Genomic DNA, 14,330 nt, shown 5'->3' with positions numbered 1-14,330 from the left:
GCAGAATCACAACATCACACAGCCAATTTTTGTCTTCTTTTGAAACATAACTGTCCATACAGGTGGAAATTATGACTGGTGATGAAATTCTAAACTTCTCAAAAATCCCAGTAGCCTTGTTTTAGGAATTTAAAACAAAAACTATTCTATTAAAAGAGGAACGAATTTTCAGCAGTAGTTAAATGTAAGGCATAATCTGGCTTTTGTGTTCCAAAAGACACAATGCAGAAAGAGTTTTCATCTGGCTAGGTACTGAAGTATCTGAAAAGTTATCCCTGAAGTTGCCATCTGGCGTGGTAGAAGAATCTGCCCGAGCCTCTGTCTCCATCTTGGGTGAGCATCCAGCCCCTGTGGATGAGGGCATTAACAGCTTCTACTATACTTCCTTTCTGTAAACATTTATTCAAAATAATAAATACCATTTTAACTTCTTTCTTCTTCCCTTCTTCAGATTTGTTTATTAATCCCAATCATACTTCTGTCCGGAAAACTTATCCTTCCTAAAAAAATCCTCACATTTTAGACCAACTAATTAGTTGTTTCTTTTTAATACTTTGGATGAATTCTAATCTCTAACCTTCATGACTTCCCAACTCGTCCACCCTCCAGGAGACCTACTGGGCTCTGCCATGCAGAACATACACAATCTCCTCCAGATGCCCTATGGCTGTGGAGAGCAGAACATGGTCCTGTTCGCTCCTAACATCTACGTCCTGGATTACCTAAATGAGACACAGCAGCTCACACCAGAGACCAGGTCCAAAGCCATCGGCTATCTCAGCACCGGTGAGTGATCGAGTGACAAACGTGACAGTGTCGCTTTAATTGTTTCCCCCCATCAGCTTGAATTATTATCAATTCTATTTTACATGTCCTATCTCAGTATGTTACTACTGTGATAAGAATACTATGATGGTCAGTTTTATGGACACTGTCCGCTCTCCAACTCCCAGTAAAATCACCAGGACTCAGGAGTTTCTAACATATATCAGAAAAAAATTTAGAAAAAGTTACAAGAGAGACAAAGCATTTGAGTGATTTCTCTGGCCTCAGCATGGACTTTGGTCTTTCCGGTTGTTTCACTGGCCCTCCATTCCAGGTTACCAGAGACAGTTAAACTACAAACACCACGATGGCTCCTACAGCACCTTCGGGGAGAGACATGGCATGGGCCAGGGCAACACCTGGTAAGGGAAAGGCAACTTATTGAGCCTAATTTTTGTGCCAGCTCCTTTACATATATTACCAAAAGTATATTCACAGCAAGCCTATCAGGATTTGTATTATTAGACCTACAATGGATTATGCTAGATAAATGCACCAATAACAGCAAAATAACAAGAAGAAAAGCTGATATTCCAATACATATGTATTAGACTTGTTTCCAAAATTCATCCTTAATAATGTACCAAGGTATTTTCTTTAAAATAACTCCCATAATTCAGCCTTTAAATGATATACAGACTATATCATACAACTTACAGATAAACAAAGTTAATCTCCACTTATATTGCTTTTTTTATATCATACATATCATGACTCAGAATAAATTCACTTGAAGGAAAGAACTGAGAAGGCAACAGTAATATGAAAAATACTTTTTAAATCCTTAAGGTAAAGCAAAATAGAAGCTATTGCACATAAGAGCCGCAGATGAGAAGGTTCTGTCATCTACAGAATGAAATCTCTAAAGATATACTTAGAAGCCTTCTACAAATAACCGAGAAAAGTGAATTAGAAGTACATAGACATCCTGTGGTAAGGGAGAGCGAGTCAGCCAGGAAACACTACACATAGCACATTAATCAAGAAGATCAGGGCTGAAGGAGGCTGTTAGCACACAAAAATCCCTGGTAGATGTGGTAGAAGTGGCTATTAAAGCACTGTAACAACATAAACATCACTTCCTGCCCTCTCAGGCTCACGGCCTTTGTACTGAAGACTTTTGCCCAGGCTCGAAAATATATCTTCATCGATGAAATGCACCTTACCCAAGCCCTCATCTGGCTCTCCCAGAAGCAGAAGGACAATGGCTGTTTCCGGAGCTCTGGGTCACTGCTGAACAATGCCATAAAGGTGAACCATTCCAGGACTGGCTTTGTAGTTAAAATATCTACAAACATGAAGAGAAGAAGTGATAATGTAGAAATTCCTGACAGAAGGCATCAGAGGAAAATGAAACCTGGATACAACCAAAAAAGAGGGGATGGGAGTAGGATTGGCTATTACTTGGCCCAGGGGGGACAGATAAATTCCACAACACAGCACAATGGAAGACCTGAATTGCTCAGATCTCCCCTCTTTCATATTCACAGGGAGGAATAGAAGATGAAGTCACCCTCTCTGCTTATATTACCATTGCCCTGCTGGAGATCCCACTCCAGGTCACTGTGAGTAGTCTTCATTCACCTGCAGAAAGGATAGCTCTGGACCCAATGAAGCCACTTGCCTGCTGTCTGAAACACTAACCTCCTAGAAACGAAATGTTAGCTTTGCTATGCAATGCTGATGTTTCCCAAATCAGCAAGAATTTGGTCAGTCAAAAAAGATTTATGCCTTCCCAGTGATGACTGCAGGCTATTTCTCCCCTAACTCTCCCTCCTCCAACAAAAAAAGAGAATCCTAAAGATGTGGTTTCTATTCCTGCCTTTTGAAAATGAGAATAGCAGATAAAAAATACTATTTTCTCTGTCCATAAGGATGAGGAATCGCTGGACAAATGTATTCACACCCTTGCTACAGCATGTGTGTTTCCTGGGAAGGCTGGCACCCCTGTTCAGTCCCTTCTTGGGCCCTTTTCACAGCATCCTGTAGTCCGAAATGCCCTGTTCTGCCTGGACTCAGCCTGGAAGTCAGCAAAGGAAGGTGCCCACGGCAGCCATGTCTACACCAAGGCACTGCTGGCCTACGCATTTGCCCTGGCAGGGAACCAGGACAAGAGGAAGGAGATACTGAACTCACTGGAAGGCGAAGGTGTGAAAGAAGGTGAGACCTCCTGTCCCACGGATCCGCACTGTGAACTGCAGTGCAAAACATCCCTGCTCCTACCTCTGGGACCCTTGTCTCTTCTCTTCCATATCACATTTTTTATGAAATCTAGGATTCCTTAATAAAATCAAACATCAAAATATAAGAGGGCACAGGCACAGTAGTAAGAAGCTCAGCTTTGGAATCTAACTCCAAAACAGACTACCTATTTGATCACCTTGTCTGTAAGTCATCATTTTGTCTGTAGTTCAACTCCTTCATCAATAAAATGGGGATTATAATAGTATTTACCTCACAGCATTCTCCTATTAAATGAGTTGCTATATGCAAAACACTTAGTACAGGGTATAGCACATAGTAAATGTTATAAAATACTAACTATTATTATTAAGACATCAGTTCCTAACATATACTGAACTCATACTTGGTGCACTGTATCATCTTAAACATAAGGAAAGATTAAAGGAAGTAACCCCAGAAATAAGTTCTGATGTTTTAATGTCATTTCACAAGATAGATAATGGTTATCAATCTGTTCACAGTCACACGATACCTCTATATATGCCATGATCTGTACGAGGGTCTTGGAAATAGAAAATAAAATGCAGATGATAAGATGTCCAATTAAATACATTCTGCCTTTCTCATTTAAATGTGCCACTGAATATTTTAAATATATCGGAAAATATTTCAGAGATACAAAACAGTATGAATAATAATTAGAAAACACCCACGTAACTTCCTCCCAGCCTAATAAATAAAGAATTAGCAATACAGGGGAAAAAAAATCCCATTTCCCTCTTCCACCTTCAGAGGCAACCATTATTCTGAATTTGTCATTATAATACCCATGGGTGTCTTTGTGTTTTTATTGCACATGTACTCCTAAATAATATACGTAATCTTTACAGTTTTTCATCTTTAGATACCCATGATCATATTTGGGGGTATTTCTGCCACTTGGATTTTTGTGTGTTTGTTGCCTCATATTTTTTAAGTTCAGCATCATGCTCCTGAGAGTAAGACATAGAGGTGCCTGTAACTTGAGTTCTCTAATTTTCTCTGCTACAGAAAACACTATAATATAGAGTTAGGTCATACCTTGTGTATCGCGTTTCTCCTCGTGGTCCTTTTCTTGTTATTTTTGCTCTCACATACAGTGCTGCAGTGAATATGCCTCCGCTGTGTTCTGTGCATGTGTGAGAGTCTCCAGGTTACACCTTGAGGAGGGTGATGGCTGATGATACACTAACCTGAACGTTGCAAATCACGCTCCAAAGAGGAGATGGATTCCCACAGCAGAGTATCCTGGTTCCAATTGCCTAACACTCATGTTGGCTTTTGGTGCCTTAAGGATTCCTCTAATTTGTTTTCAATACAATGGATGTGAACTCTGTCATGTGCTCTGAGATCCTAAGGAGAAACCTCTAAGGACAGGGAATTTAACACTTCTGGCTAAGATCTAGATAACATGAGAAACAGGAAATAGGCACCATCAGTGAGAGCCCTTGCTGGGCCATTTCTTTACCCCACTGACCAACTGTAGTAAAGATCCAAATACACAGATGGCTGTAGGCATCTGCCTCTGGCAACATTACCTGCCTTAATCTTGTGTGTTGGAGCATTTGAGTTCAGATTTACCTGTAAGAAAAACCATCTCTATAAGGTTTGAAAGATTACAGCTAGTAGAATACAACCCTCACTTCAGCTCTGGCCTGGGTTCTTTCACCTTAATTTAAATACGAATATTTAGTAACTTGTAAAACTCTTTTTCTCACAACCAGATAATTCTATCCACTGGGCACGACCTCAGAAACCCAGGGAGCCAGAGAGATATTTGTACCAACCCCAGGCGCCCTCTGCGGAGGTGGAGATGACGGCCTACGTGCTCCTTGCTCACCTCACAGCCCAGCCAGCCCCGACCCCGGAGGAGCTGACTTCCGCAGCGCGCATTGTGAACTGGGTCACAAAGCAACAGAACTCCCAGGGCGGCTTCTCCTCCACCCAGGTGGGTGACTCCCAGAAACTTTTGCTTCACCTTCAGGCAGCAAAACTTTTAAGTACGCTATAAAACACATAGAAGAATAAAAAGAGAAGTTGACAATAATTTGAAAGGTTATTAGTATACAAGCATAATGAGAAATAAGTCAACAGAGGCTGAAAAAAATGCTTATCACAGCATCCTATTTACAATAACAACTCTTCCTCCTGAAGCAATAGTAAGGCCCCAGCAGAATGAAAAAAAAAACAAAAAAAATCTCCCACCATTCTTCTGGAAGTTTTTTTTGTTTTGGTTTGGTTTGCTTTGGTTTTTTTGGTACTGGGGATTGAACTTGGGACCTTGTGCTTGTGAGGCAGGCAGTGGCACCATTGAGCTAAATCCCCAGCCCCTTCTGGAAGTTTTAATAATCTCATCTCATTCGAACTATTCTCAGAAGCTTGAAATCCAGCAATCTCTCCTGGAAAACCTCTCCATTCTTGATGTCTCCCTTAAAGTGGGCACGTTTCATGCTCCCCACCAACATCCTTATACACAAATATTTGTCCACTAGGAGAATAAAGGATTGTCCTTATTCATCCAACCTCATAACCATGGCCATATAATCATGTATGTATCCAATTCGATAACATGTACCAAACAGGAAGTTTCATCTTCAGAGAACATAGCTGTTAGCCTACTTACTCTAAAAGAGAAAATAGGACATAATGGCATCCTATTCTTTTCCCATTGTATGTAATCTCTTGTTTTTCCATATGAGTGAAAAAAACTAAATCATTCTGTTAAGAAAGGTTCTCATTAATTTCTTAGAAATCTATTATTTGGAAGATTATCATTCAGGCTGGAAATCAAGGGATATTAAGAATATGGCACACAAAGGTGAAATCACTGGACACCAGAATTCTCCTAATAGAAAGGGAGAGTCAAATAAGAAGTCATTAAATCAAAGATAATCATTGCGATCATCTTTTATTTCCTTTGGAGCAACTGAAGCACGACCCTGATGTGGCTACAAAAAAACCTAGGATTCTCTCAGAACACTGACCTCATCAAGAGAGCAGGGTTTATTTGGGGAGAGGGCAGACTGCACTTTGGTGGGAGCATACTGACCACAGTTGTGGAGAAAGACATCATAGGCAAATAGATGATGCCTTATATTTTTCACATCCCATATCCCATTAGAGAGATAAATTAAGATAAATTTTCTGATGAAATAAACTTTGAAGGCATACAATCCAAAGTCTTTGTGAATGTTGTGAATCTGTCATCCGTCTGATGATTATAATCAATCTTGAAATTAGAACCTAAATATTTAAATAATGAAGGAAATTGGATATTAAAACCCCTTTATAGTGGTTAGTATGGAACTTTGAAAAATATCTCAGTCCTTGAGGCATGATCATACTTACATTAGCCCATTTTTCATGACTATAACAAAATACCTGAGGCAACCTACTTTATAAAGAAAGTGAGTTTATTTAGCTCACAGTTTTAGATGCTGAATGTGCAAACAGCATGTCACAGGTTCTGGTGATCCCTCTCCCCCACATGGGTGCATCACCTCATGGCAGATGGCAAAGGCAAGAACACAAGTGGAAAAGATCCCAACTCAAAGCAGGAAGCTATACAGCTGAGTAGGGTCACGCTTGCTCCTTTTATAACAACTCTTTCACAAAAACTACCTTAATCCCTTCCAACAGCAGTATCCTCAGTAACTCTCCATCTCCCAGTATCACCACCATGGCACCCAAGCTCTCAACACACAGACGCTGGAGGGACAAAGCACTTCCAAACATAGCAACACCTAACTAGGTGCTCTCACTCCTCTCTTCCAGGACACAGTGGTAGCTCTCCATGCTTTGTCCAAATATGGAGCAGCTACTTTTACCAGGACTGGCAAAGCTGCACAGGTGACCATCCAGTCTTCAGCCACATTTTCCACCAACTTCCAAGTGGACAACAACAACCGCCTGTTACTACAGCAGGTGTCACTGCCAACTGTGCCTGGGGAATACAGTGCGAGAGTGACAGGGGAAGGGTGTGTCTATCTCCAGGTGAGGATCCGGTAACTGTTCTCATTGAAAAGTCCTGACTGGGCAAACAGTGGGGCAAATCAGAGAAAAAGCTGAGGAAGTGGAGAGAAATTCAGAGGAAGAAAAACTTTGGTTTTGTCTTTAATGTTTCATAGACATCCTTGAAATACAATGTTCTCCCAGAGAAGGGCGTGTTTCCGTTTGTTTTGGAGGTGCAGACTCTGCCTCCATCCTGTGACGGACCCAAAGCCCACACCAGCTTCCAGATCTCACTGAACGTCAGGTAAGATCTCCAGCCTGCATCACCAAATTCTCATCTTCGTACTGGAACTCCTCGCTAAGTGGGGAAGTGCAACAGTACCTATTTGTGCAGCACTTACTTAAAAAGCAATGTATTATTTTAAGTTGACACCATAGAATCCTTCAGTGATGAGGTTCACCCTGTCTGTCCCTTGCCTCCATGACCCATTAATTTCCAACTTCATTTAAAAGCTAATACTTCCCCCAATAGTAACTAAAGAATATTACCCCTGGCCTGTGACTTGAATGTTTTTTAAGGTAATACTATATTATTCTTTGGTTATTCTGAACAAAGACAGAACTCTTGAAATGCTCAAATAGAAAGAAGTAATATTCTTACTGGCAATAAATAAATCTCAGGTTACATACAATATAATCAAGTTTGGAGAAAAATGTATTTATATACAACAATATTCAAATGGCTACAAGTCTTACAAAAATGTACCTGTCCGCATGAATTTTATCATTTGGTTGGGATATTATTCAGGGAAAAAAATCAAGATAAAGTATATGTCATAAATAACTGGCCTAGATTAAAAGCCTCACATTCTCGCATCACTGGGAGAGACTTTAGCACACAGATCCTTGGAGTCCACGCGCTTGAAATTCTGATTCTGCAGGTCCAGAGTAAGACTGGACTCTGTGGCTTCAAGAGGCTCTGTACAAACTCAAATACACCACCAGTTCTCAGAACCACTGGGGTAGGACATCTGGGAAGACTTATTTGTACTTTGTAGAGCTATGGAGTACTTAACATGAACATAGAAAAAGAGAACATTTAATAATACAGAAAAGGCCAATTCCTTCCTTTCCTGGATCTGTAGTTACACTGGGAACCGTCCTACCTCCAACATGGCAATTGTTGATGTGAAGATGGTGTCTGGCTTCATCCCCCTGAAACCAACAGTGAAAAAGGTAGGTTTGTCACATGTGCAGGAAAGTCTGTTTTTATCTAATGTTTTATGTATCCCCAGCTGTCTTACTTGCTTTTCTTGTTCCTGGGACAAAATACCCATCAGCCACAAGTTAAAGAAGGAAAGGTTTATTCAGGTTTGTAGAGGTTTTGGTCCATAGTCAGCTGGCTCCAAGGCAGGATGGCACAGCAGAGGGGCATTGCAGAGGAGAAACAGTCCATGGCAGGGAAGGCAGGAAGGCGGCAGCAGTAGCAGCAAGCCTGCTTCCCTCTCTCCCTTTATATTCCATCCAGGTTATAAATCTATTGATCAGTGCCACCCAAACCCATGGTGGGCCTTCCATGATCCACATCCAGAACTATGCTAAACCCAGTTAGTAATCACACACCCATAATCCCAGCATCACACACCCTGGATCCAGCCACCTCCAAAAAGCCCCATGTATGATCACATGAGGCTTTGAAGGAACATCTAGATACAAGCCATGGCACCAGACTAAGACAATACTAATATCAAAATATACTTGCAATCCCATCACCCAAGAGGCTGAGCCAGGAGCATCGTGAGTTTGAGACCAGCCTGGTCAATTTAGCAAGTTTGAAGCCAGCTTGCAAAACAGCAAGACCCAGTCTCCAAAAATATCAATTAAAAGAAGAAAGGGAGGGCTAGGAAGAGGAAGGGGGAGGAAGGAGAGAGGGAGGGAAGGAAGGAGTAAAGGAAAAAGAAAACAATCTTGAAATGTGAGTAATAACCAAGTTTATATTTACTTTCGTTTTCTTCAGACAAATCAACTTTGCACAGGGGTCACATGCCACACTAATACTAAACATTTCATCTAAAGTATCCTTTGTTTTTATTTTTACTACTTCATGGTTTTTTGGGGGGTTTTTTTGTTTGTTTGTTTGTTTGGTACCGGGGATCAAACTCGGGTCCTTGAGCTTGTGGAGCAGGCAGCAGAACCACTGAGCTAAATCCTCAGCCCTCTACTTTATGTTTTTACATATAAAAATCATAGGAAGGAATTCCACCCTCAAGCTTATTTTGGTACTAGGGAAATCTTTGTTTCCTCTGGATCCTCTGGGTTTCATCTGTCTATTAACTTTTGTCTCATTTTTCTTCAGCTTGAAACATCTGACCATGTGAACCGAACTGAAGTCAGCAACAACCATGTCTTGATTTATCTGGATAAGGTGAGCCCTGCCATCATGGTTACAAAAAAATAAAAAATAAAAACATAATTTGGGGACCATCACCTCCATGCCAGAAATTTGAAAATTCTAATATTAAATCCAGTGAATGTTCTCCTCTCTTTTAATTACATTTCACCTCAGATTATAAGGATAAATGACTTCTTAGAATGCTGGGATATGAATATTTCTAAGATTCCATAAGCACAAAATTCTACATGAAGCATTTTCTTTATGCTCACAATCATTTCGAAGATACCAAATAATGTGGGGAAGTAACCGTTTTGATTATTAATAAACATCCCCATCAACAATATGAAAAAGGAAAATAGTTTCAGGCTCAGAGAGCATTTGGACCATAAAATAATAAACCAGTCCACCAATAAACCAATATGGCTGGGCACAGTGGCACACACCTGTAATCCCAGCACTTGGGAGGCTGAGGCAGGTGGGTCGCTGTGAGTTTGAGGTCAGCCTGGGCTACATAGGGAGTTTAAGGCCAGCCTGAACTACATAGTAAAACCCTATCTCAAAAAAACAAAATAATATATGATTCTATAAGTAGGCCCAATAGCACAGTTTATTCATCCCTACATTGATAGGAATTACAGATTTAAAATTTTATGAAACTTAAAGGTCAGCCTTTTATATACTTCTTCAACTCTGCAGAAGCACTTCTACAGGATGGAAAGGCAAAATTGTGCCAAATCTCTGAATATTTAAAAAGGACATAGCTAATCAGCCAACAAAAAGCATATACACATTTTCCCTATGAACAGTGCCAACTACTGGCCATGATGGAGTTATATGAGTCATCTTACTTATTTAAGAAATAATTTGTGGAATTTCTCACCTACTCTGAAAGCTTTCTACACAGTGTAAGGACCCTGTAGGGTGCTGTTAGTTGCTAACGTTTCTTTTCCCAAAAAATAGACAAATGCCTGTTATTCATCTATTCCAAGAAAAAGCAAAGTTCCCCAGAAGGTCATTCCACTCCTTTTTGCTTTCTAGGTGTCAAACCAGACCCTGAGTTTATCCTTCTTCACCGTGCAAGACATAGAAGTGAGAGATCTGAAGCCAGCGATAGTAAAAGTCTACGATTACTACGAGACAAGTGAGTGGGAGTAACTATCACATAGAAATTAAATCCCCACGTGAAGCATGTGCTGGGTGATTTATTACATGACATTCTCTTATCGCTTTCTCTCTGTCTATACATTAAGTTTAATTCTCTACTTTTTGTCTTCCATACCTACATGGTAGAAACTGCCTATCCTACATGTCTCAGCTGCTTAAACAAAAAACTATGGGATATTTTGTTCAGAAAAACCAACTGTAGAATAATATGAGATTTAAGCAAGCATAACATCTGAACTGTCTTTTCTTTTGGGGGGGAAAAAGAAGATATAAGATTCTGTACTTGAAAGGACAATAAAAGGCAGCAGCTGAAGCTTAGCGGAAATGATGCTGACCTTTCTGAATCAATGCCGTTCTTCCCACATCAAAGATTGCTGCATGGGCTTCACATAATGAGTTTCGGTTTGTTTGTTTTTCAGATGAGTTTGCAATCGCTGAGTACTATGCTCCTTGCAGCAAAGGTACGCAATTCACACTTGCCTCAAAATGCAGTCAGGTTCTCTCTGGTTTGTCTCCCAAATCTCCTCCTTCACAACATCGTGTGAATACTCTTCAGAGTTATCATATTGCTCACGCTACTGATGATCACAGAAAAACTCAGGCATTGGAGAGTGAGAGTGACTATCAGACCTTGGGGAGTTGCCAGGGCCGTTTCTTGGGTATTTGTCTCTAACAGATGCCATTTTCCACTACACTAATTGGGTTTCCTTAGGCCCTGTGCCCCCCAAACTTAAGGAAAGGAACGTTCTCTGCTGATGGATACCCAAGTCTGCCTTAAATTTTCTTTCCTTTCCATTATCACAGATCCTGGCAATGCTTGAGAGCCACACAAATGAGAAGTGCTTTTTTGGCTGGAGTCCCCGTTCTTAAGACGTCACAGAGGGAAAAAAAAGTGTTTTTGTATCTCTGAAGATTTGATAAATAAACATTTTTCTTATCAAGCTCTATCACTGTTTGCTCATTTATTCCACCATTGTTATTTCATTTCCATATGATTCCAAATAGAATCCTGAGAAAAAATTAAAAGTAATTAAGAACTGAGGGGTTTCAAAATATTAAAAAGGAATTATTTACAGAGCTAGAAAAACTCCTAAAATTCATATGGAATCAGAAAAGAGCCAGAAAAGCCAAAGCAACAATGAGCCAAAAAAGCAAAGCTATACTCCTCAAACTCTGTAATGGAATCGAGGGGGAAGGAGTACTTCCAAAATCATTCTTGGAAGCTAACATTATCCTGGTCCCAAAACCAGACAAGGATCCAACCAAAACAGAGAACTACAGGCCCATCTTTCTAATGAAATAGATGTGAAAATCTTCAACAAGATACTGGCAAACAGAATGCAACGAATCATCCAAAAGATCCTACACCGTGACAAGTAGGTTTCATCCCAGAGATGCAAGGATGATTCAACACTTGCGAATCAGTAAGTGTAATTCATCACATAAACAGAAGCAAGGACAAAAATCACATGATCATCTCAGTAGACACATATTTTGCTCAGTGAAAGAAGTCAGACTCAAAAGGCTGCACACATTCCCGCGCTGGTTACTGTATCCCTACAAGGATGATGTCACCCCCAGGCGAGGGACAAGGCCTCTTCTCAGGTGCTGGGGAGCAGACCTTCTGCAAGGTGCAGGCTTCTCTATCTGGTTGTTACCAGTCTCACCTGTCCGATACGTATTTGAACAGGGGATGGATTAGTACCAAGAACAGCTCAGTGGTGAGGGTGAACAGGGAGTGTGGAGGTTTGGCTGAGAAAAGCCAGGAGGATGCAGGAGTTGGGGCTGTGATGATGCCTCTCCTGGGCACCCCTCCAGGGCCCCAGGCCTCGAGGGCGCTCGGGGTCACTTCGAGCACTTGGGGTGGCCGCGCCCGGCCCACCGTGACCACAAACCACGGGGAGTGCGTTTTTAGAGCGCTTTTTAAGAACTCAAAACAGGTATAAGCCTAAAACCTGTAGAGGGGACAGATTCTCTGTATATTCAGTTTTTAAAATTGCACTGCATTTATTTAGAGATCTTAAAATTGCCTTTATACTGAAGTATTTCCATAGCTGTTTATCTCTTCCATTCATTTACTAACATATCTAATATTAAAAGTAGGTTTTTAAAGTTTCCATTTTTTGAGATTATGAAGTTTCAGCCACTTTCAATCCTGGTGAGAATTTGGGTGGTATCTGATAAGTGTGAATTTTCAGATTTTATTTTATTCCCAAATCTCTTTGTTCGGTATTCCTTCTTGGTAGCAGAGACTCATTGGAGGGTGTGTTAAAAGCACAATAATTTGTCCTGCTGTTTCATCACAGTTCCATGCAGGGTCTTCTGCTCTTTTTTGGTTTGTTGGTTTGTTGGTTGTCTGTTTGCTTGTTTGTTGGTTGAGACAGAGTCTCGCTTATGTAGTGCAGGCTGGTCTTCATATCCCAGTCTGGCCTTGAATTCATGGCAATCCTCCTGCCTCAACCTCCCAAGTGCTAGGATTACAGGCGAGCACCACCACACCTAATTTCCATAAAATTTAAAAAATAGAAAAATTGTTTGAGGCTCCAGTACACTGGCCTGGCTCTGCCTGTGTGGATAGAGTTAGCTTTTACCTTGATAGCACAACCCTTAGTCTGAAGGGACCAAACTTTTACACACTCCACAATATCATTTAAGAAACTGGGAAATTATTAAATGTACATACTTAATAATTGGAAATAGTCAAAGGGCGCAAGATAAAAAAATAAAAGGAGGAAAATCGGAACCCCAGTGAAAAGACATTTCAGATGTGCTCCAATACGATTTTCCACTTCACAGTGGCTAGTATTTACTCGGCCGCTAAGTTTAAAGCAAATAATGTCAACTTCAGGCATTTTTCTTAGTTTCCAAAATCTCACCTGCTGTTGCTGGGTGCGTGAACGGTCAGCTTTCAGCTTCCTGTATCGTTCCCGGTTCACAGCCTGCTGTGGCGCAGGCACTCCAGGGTCCTGGCTACGTGTGTGTGCTCCTGTGTGTGCTCTCGCTTTCAGATCCCGGTTCACTCGTGCCGTGCCTGTGTGCAAGCTCATACACATGCGTGTACACACCCCACAAACACACACGCAGGCGCTCTCCTTCTCGACTGGCCCTGTGAGGAGGCTGTGGAGGGGCTGGATGATCGGGACCCCTGGACACACGCACGCACGCACCCACACTCACATGCACACGCCCGCATCCTGGGAAGGAGGTGCGGCCGCACGTGTGCTCGGCACCCTCACGGACACCACTGTGCCCTGGACCATGCGCGGGGTCCCAGCCCTGAGCTCCTGGGCTCAGCCCACAAGCGAGCGGGCTCCAGGCCTCCGAGGCTGTGCAGCTCCAGCCAGGAAAATCACGGCCCATGCAGCACTCCGGAGTGCGGAGTGCGAGTGACCAGGCCACAGCAGGGTTGCAGGACCGTCGGAAGAGGAAAGCACTGCAGTGTCAGCCCCACTTCCGGTCGTGTGCAGTCTGGGCCCTGGGACGGAGCTCGCGTGCTCCAAAGACTTCAGCCACTTCTTTCTCAAATCAATATTACTCCCTAACAGCACAGGGTAACAGGTTCTTGCATCCTACTCCTCTTTTGGAAGTTACCCATTCGTAACTTTAAAAACAAGAAAAAATATCAGTTGGTGAATGCAATTTTTTTTTCTTTTGAGCTATAGGGTAGGCGAATTGTGGGAGAATTATTAATATTTTGTCTATAAACAGAGCTTTAATGAGATACATTGGGAGTATTCTGAAAGTGTGATTCTACTTTTGCAGGAAAAAAATC

At 41.5% G+C, this 14,330-nt stretch overlaps 1 protein-coding gene across 2 annotated transcripts in view; it reads left to right on the top strand.

Annotated features, from left to right (window-relative positions):
- The window catches only part of A2m (alpha-2-macroglobulin), a 37,480-nt gene extending 25,975 nt beyond the window's left edge, over positions 1 to 11,505 (top strand). Inside the window, exons 22-35 of one of the 2 annotated variants that reach the window (XM_021248011.2) lie at positions 250 to 333; positions 610 to 786; positions 1,100 to 1,187; positions 1,920 to 2,076; positions 2,316 to 2,390; positions 2,805 to 2,985; positions 4,773 to 4,996; positions 6,823 to 7,041; positions 7,176 to 7,303; positions 8,145 to 8,235; positions 9,356 to 9,424; positions 10,433 to 10,535; positions 10,978 to 11,019; positions 11,363 to 11,505. In XM_021248011.2, coding sequence (XP_021103670.1) covers positions 250 to 333; positions 610 to 786; positions 1,100 to 1,187; positions 1,920 to 2,076; positions 2,316 to 2,390; positions 2,805 to 2,985; positions 4,773 to 4,996; positions 6,823 to 7,041; positions 7,176 to 7,303; positions 8,145 to 8,235; positions 9,356 to 9,424; positions 10,433 to 10,535; positions 10,978 to 11,019; positions 11,363 to 11,379 — 1,655 coding nt within the window. In that variant the 3' untranslated portion in view covers positions 11,380 to 11,505. 2 annotated transcript variants of the gene reach the window in all.
- Positions 11,506 to 14,330: the final 2,825 nt, after the last annotated feature.

This window comes from Heterocephalus glaber, unplaced genomic scaffold, assembly GCF_053883595.1.
Source record: "Heterocephalus glaber isolate CG9 unplaced genomic scaffold, H.glaber_assembly_v1.0 deba00001444, whole genome shotgun sequence".
In the NCBI taxonomy this organism is placed as follows: Eukaryota; Metazoa; Chordata; class Mammalia; order Rodentia; family Bathyergidae; genus Heterocephalus; species Heterocephalus glaber.
This window is presented reverse-complemented; position numbering and strand designations above follow the sequence as displayed.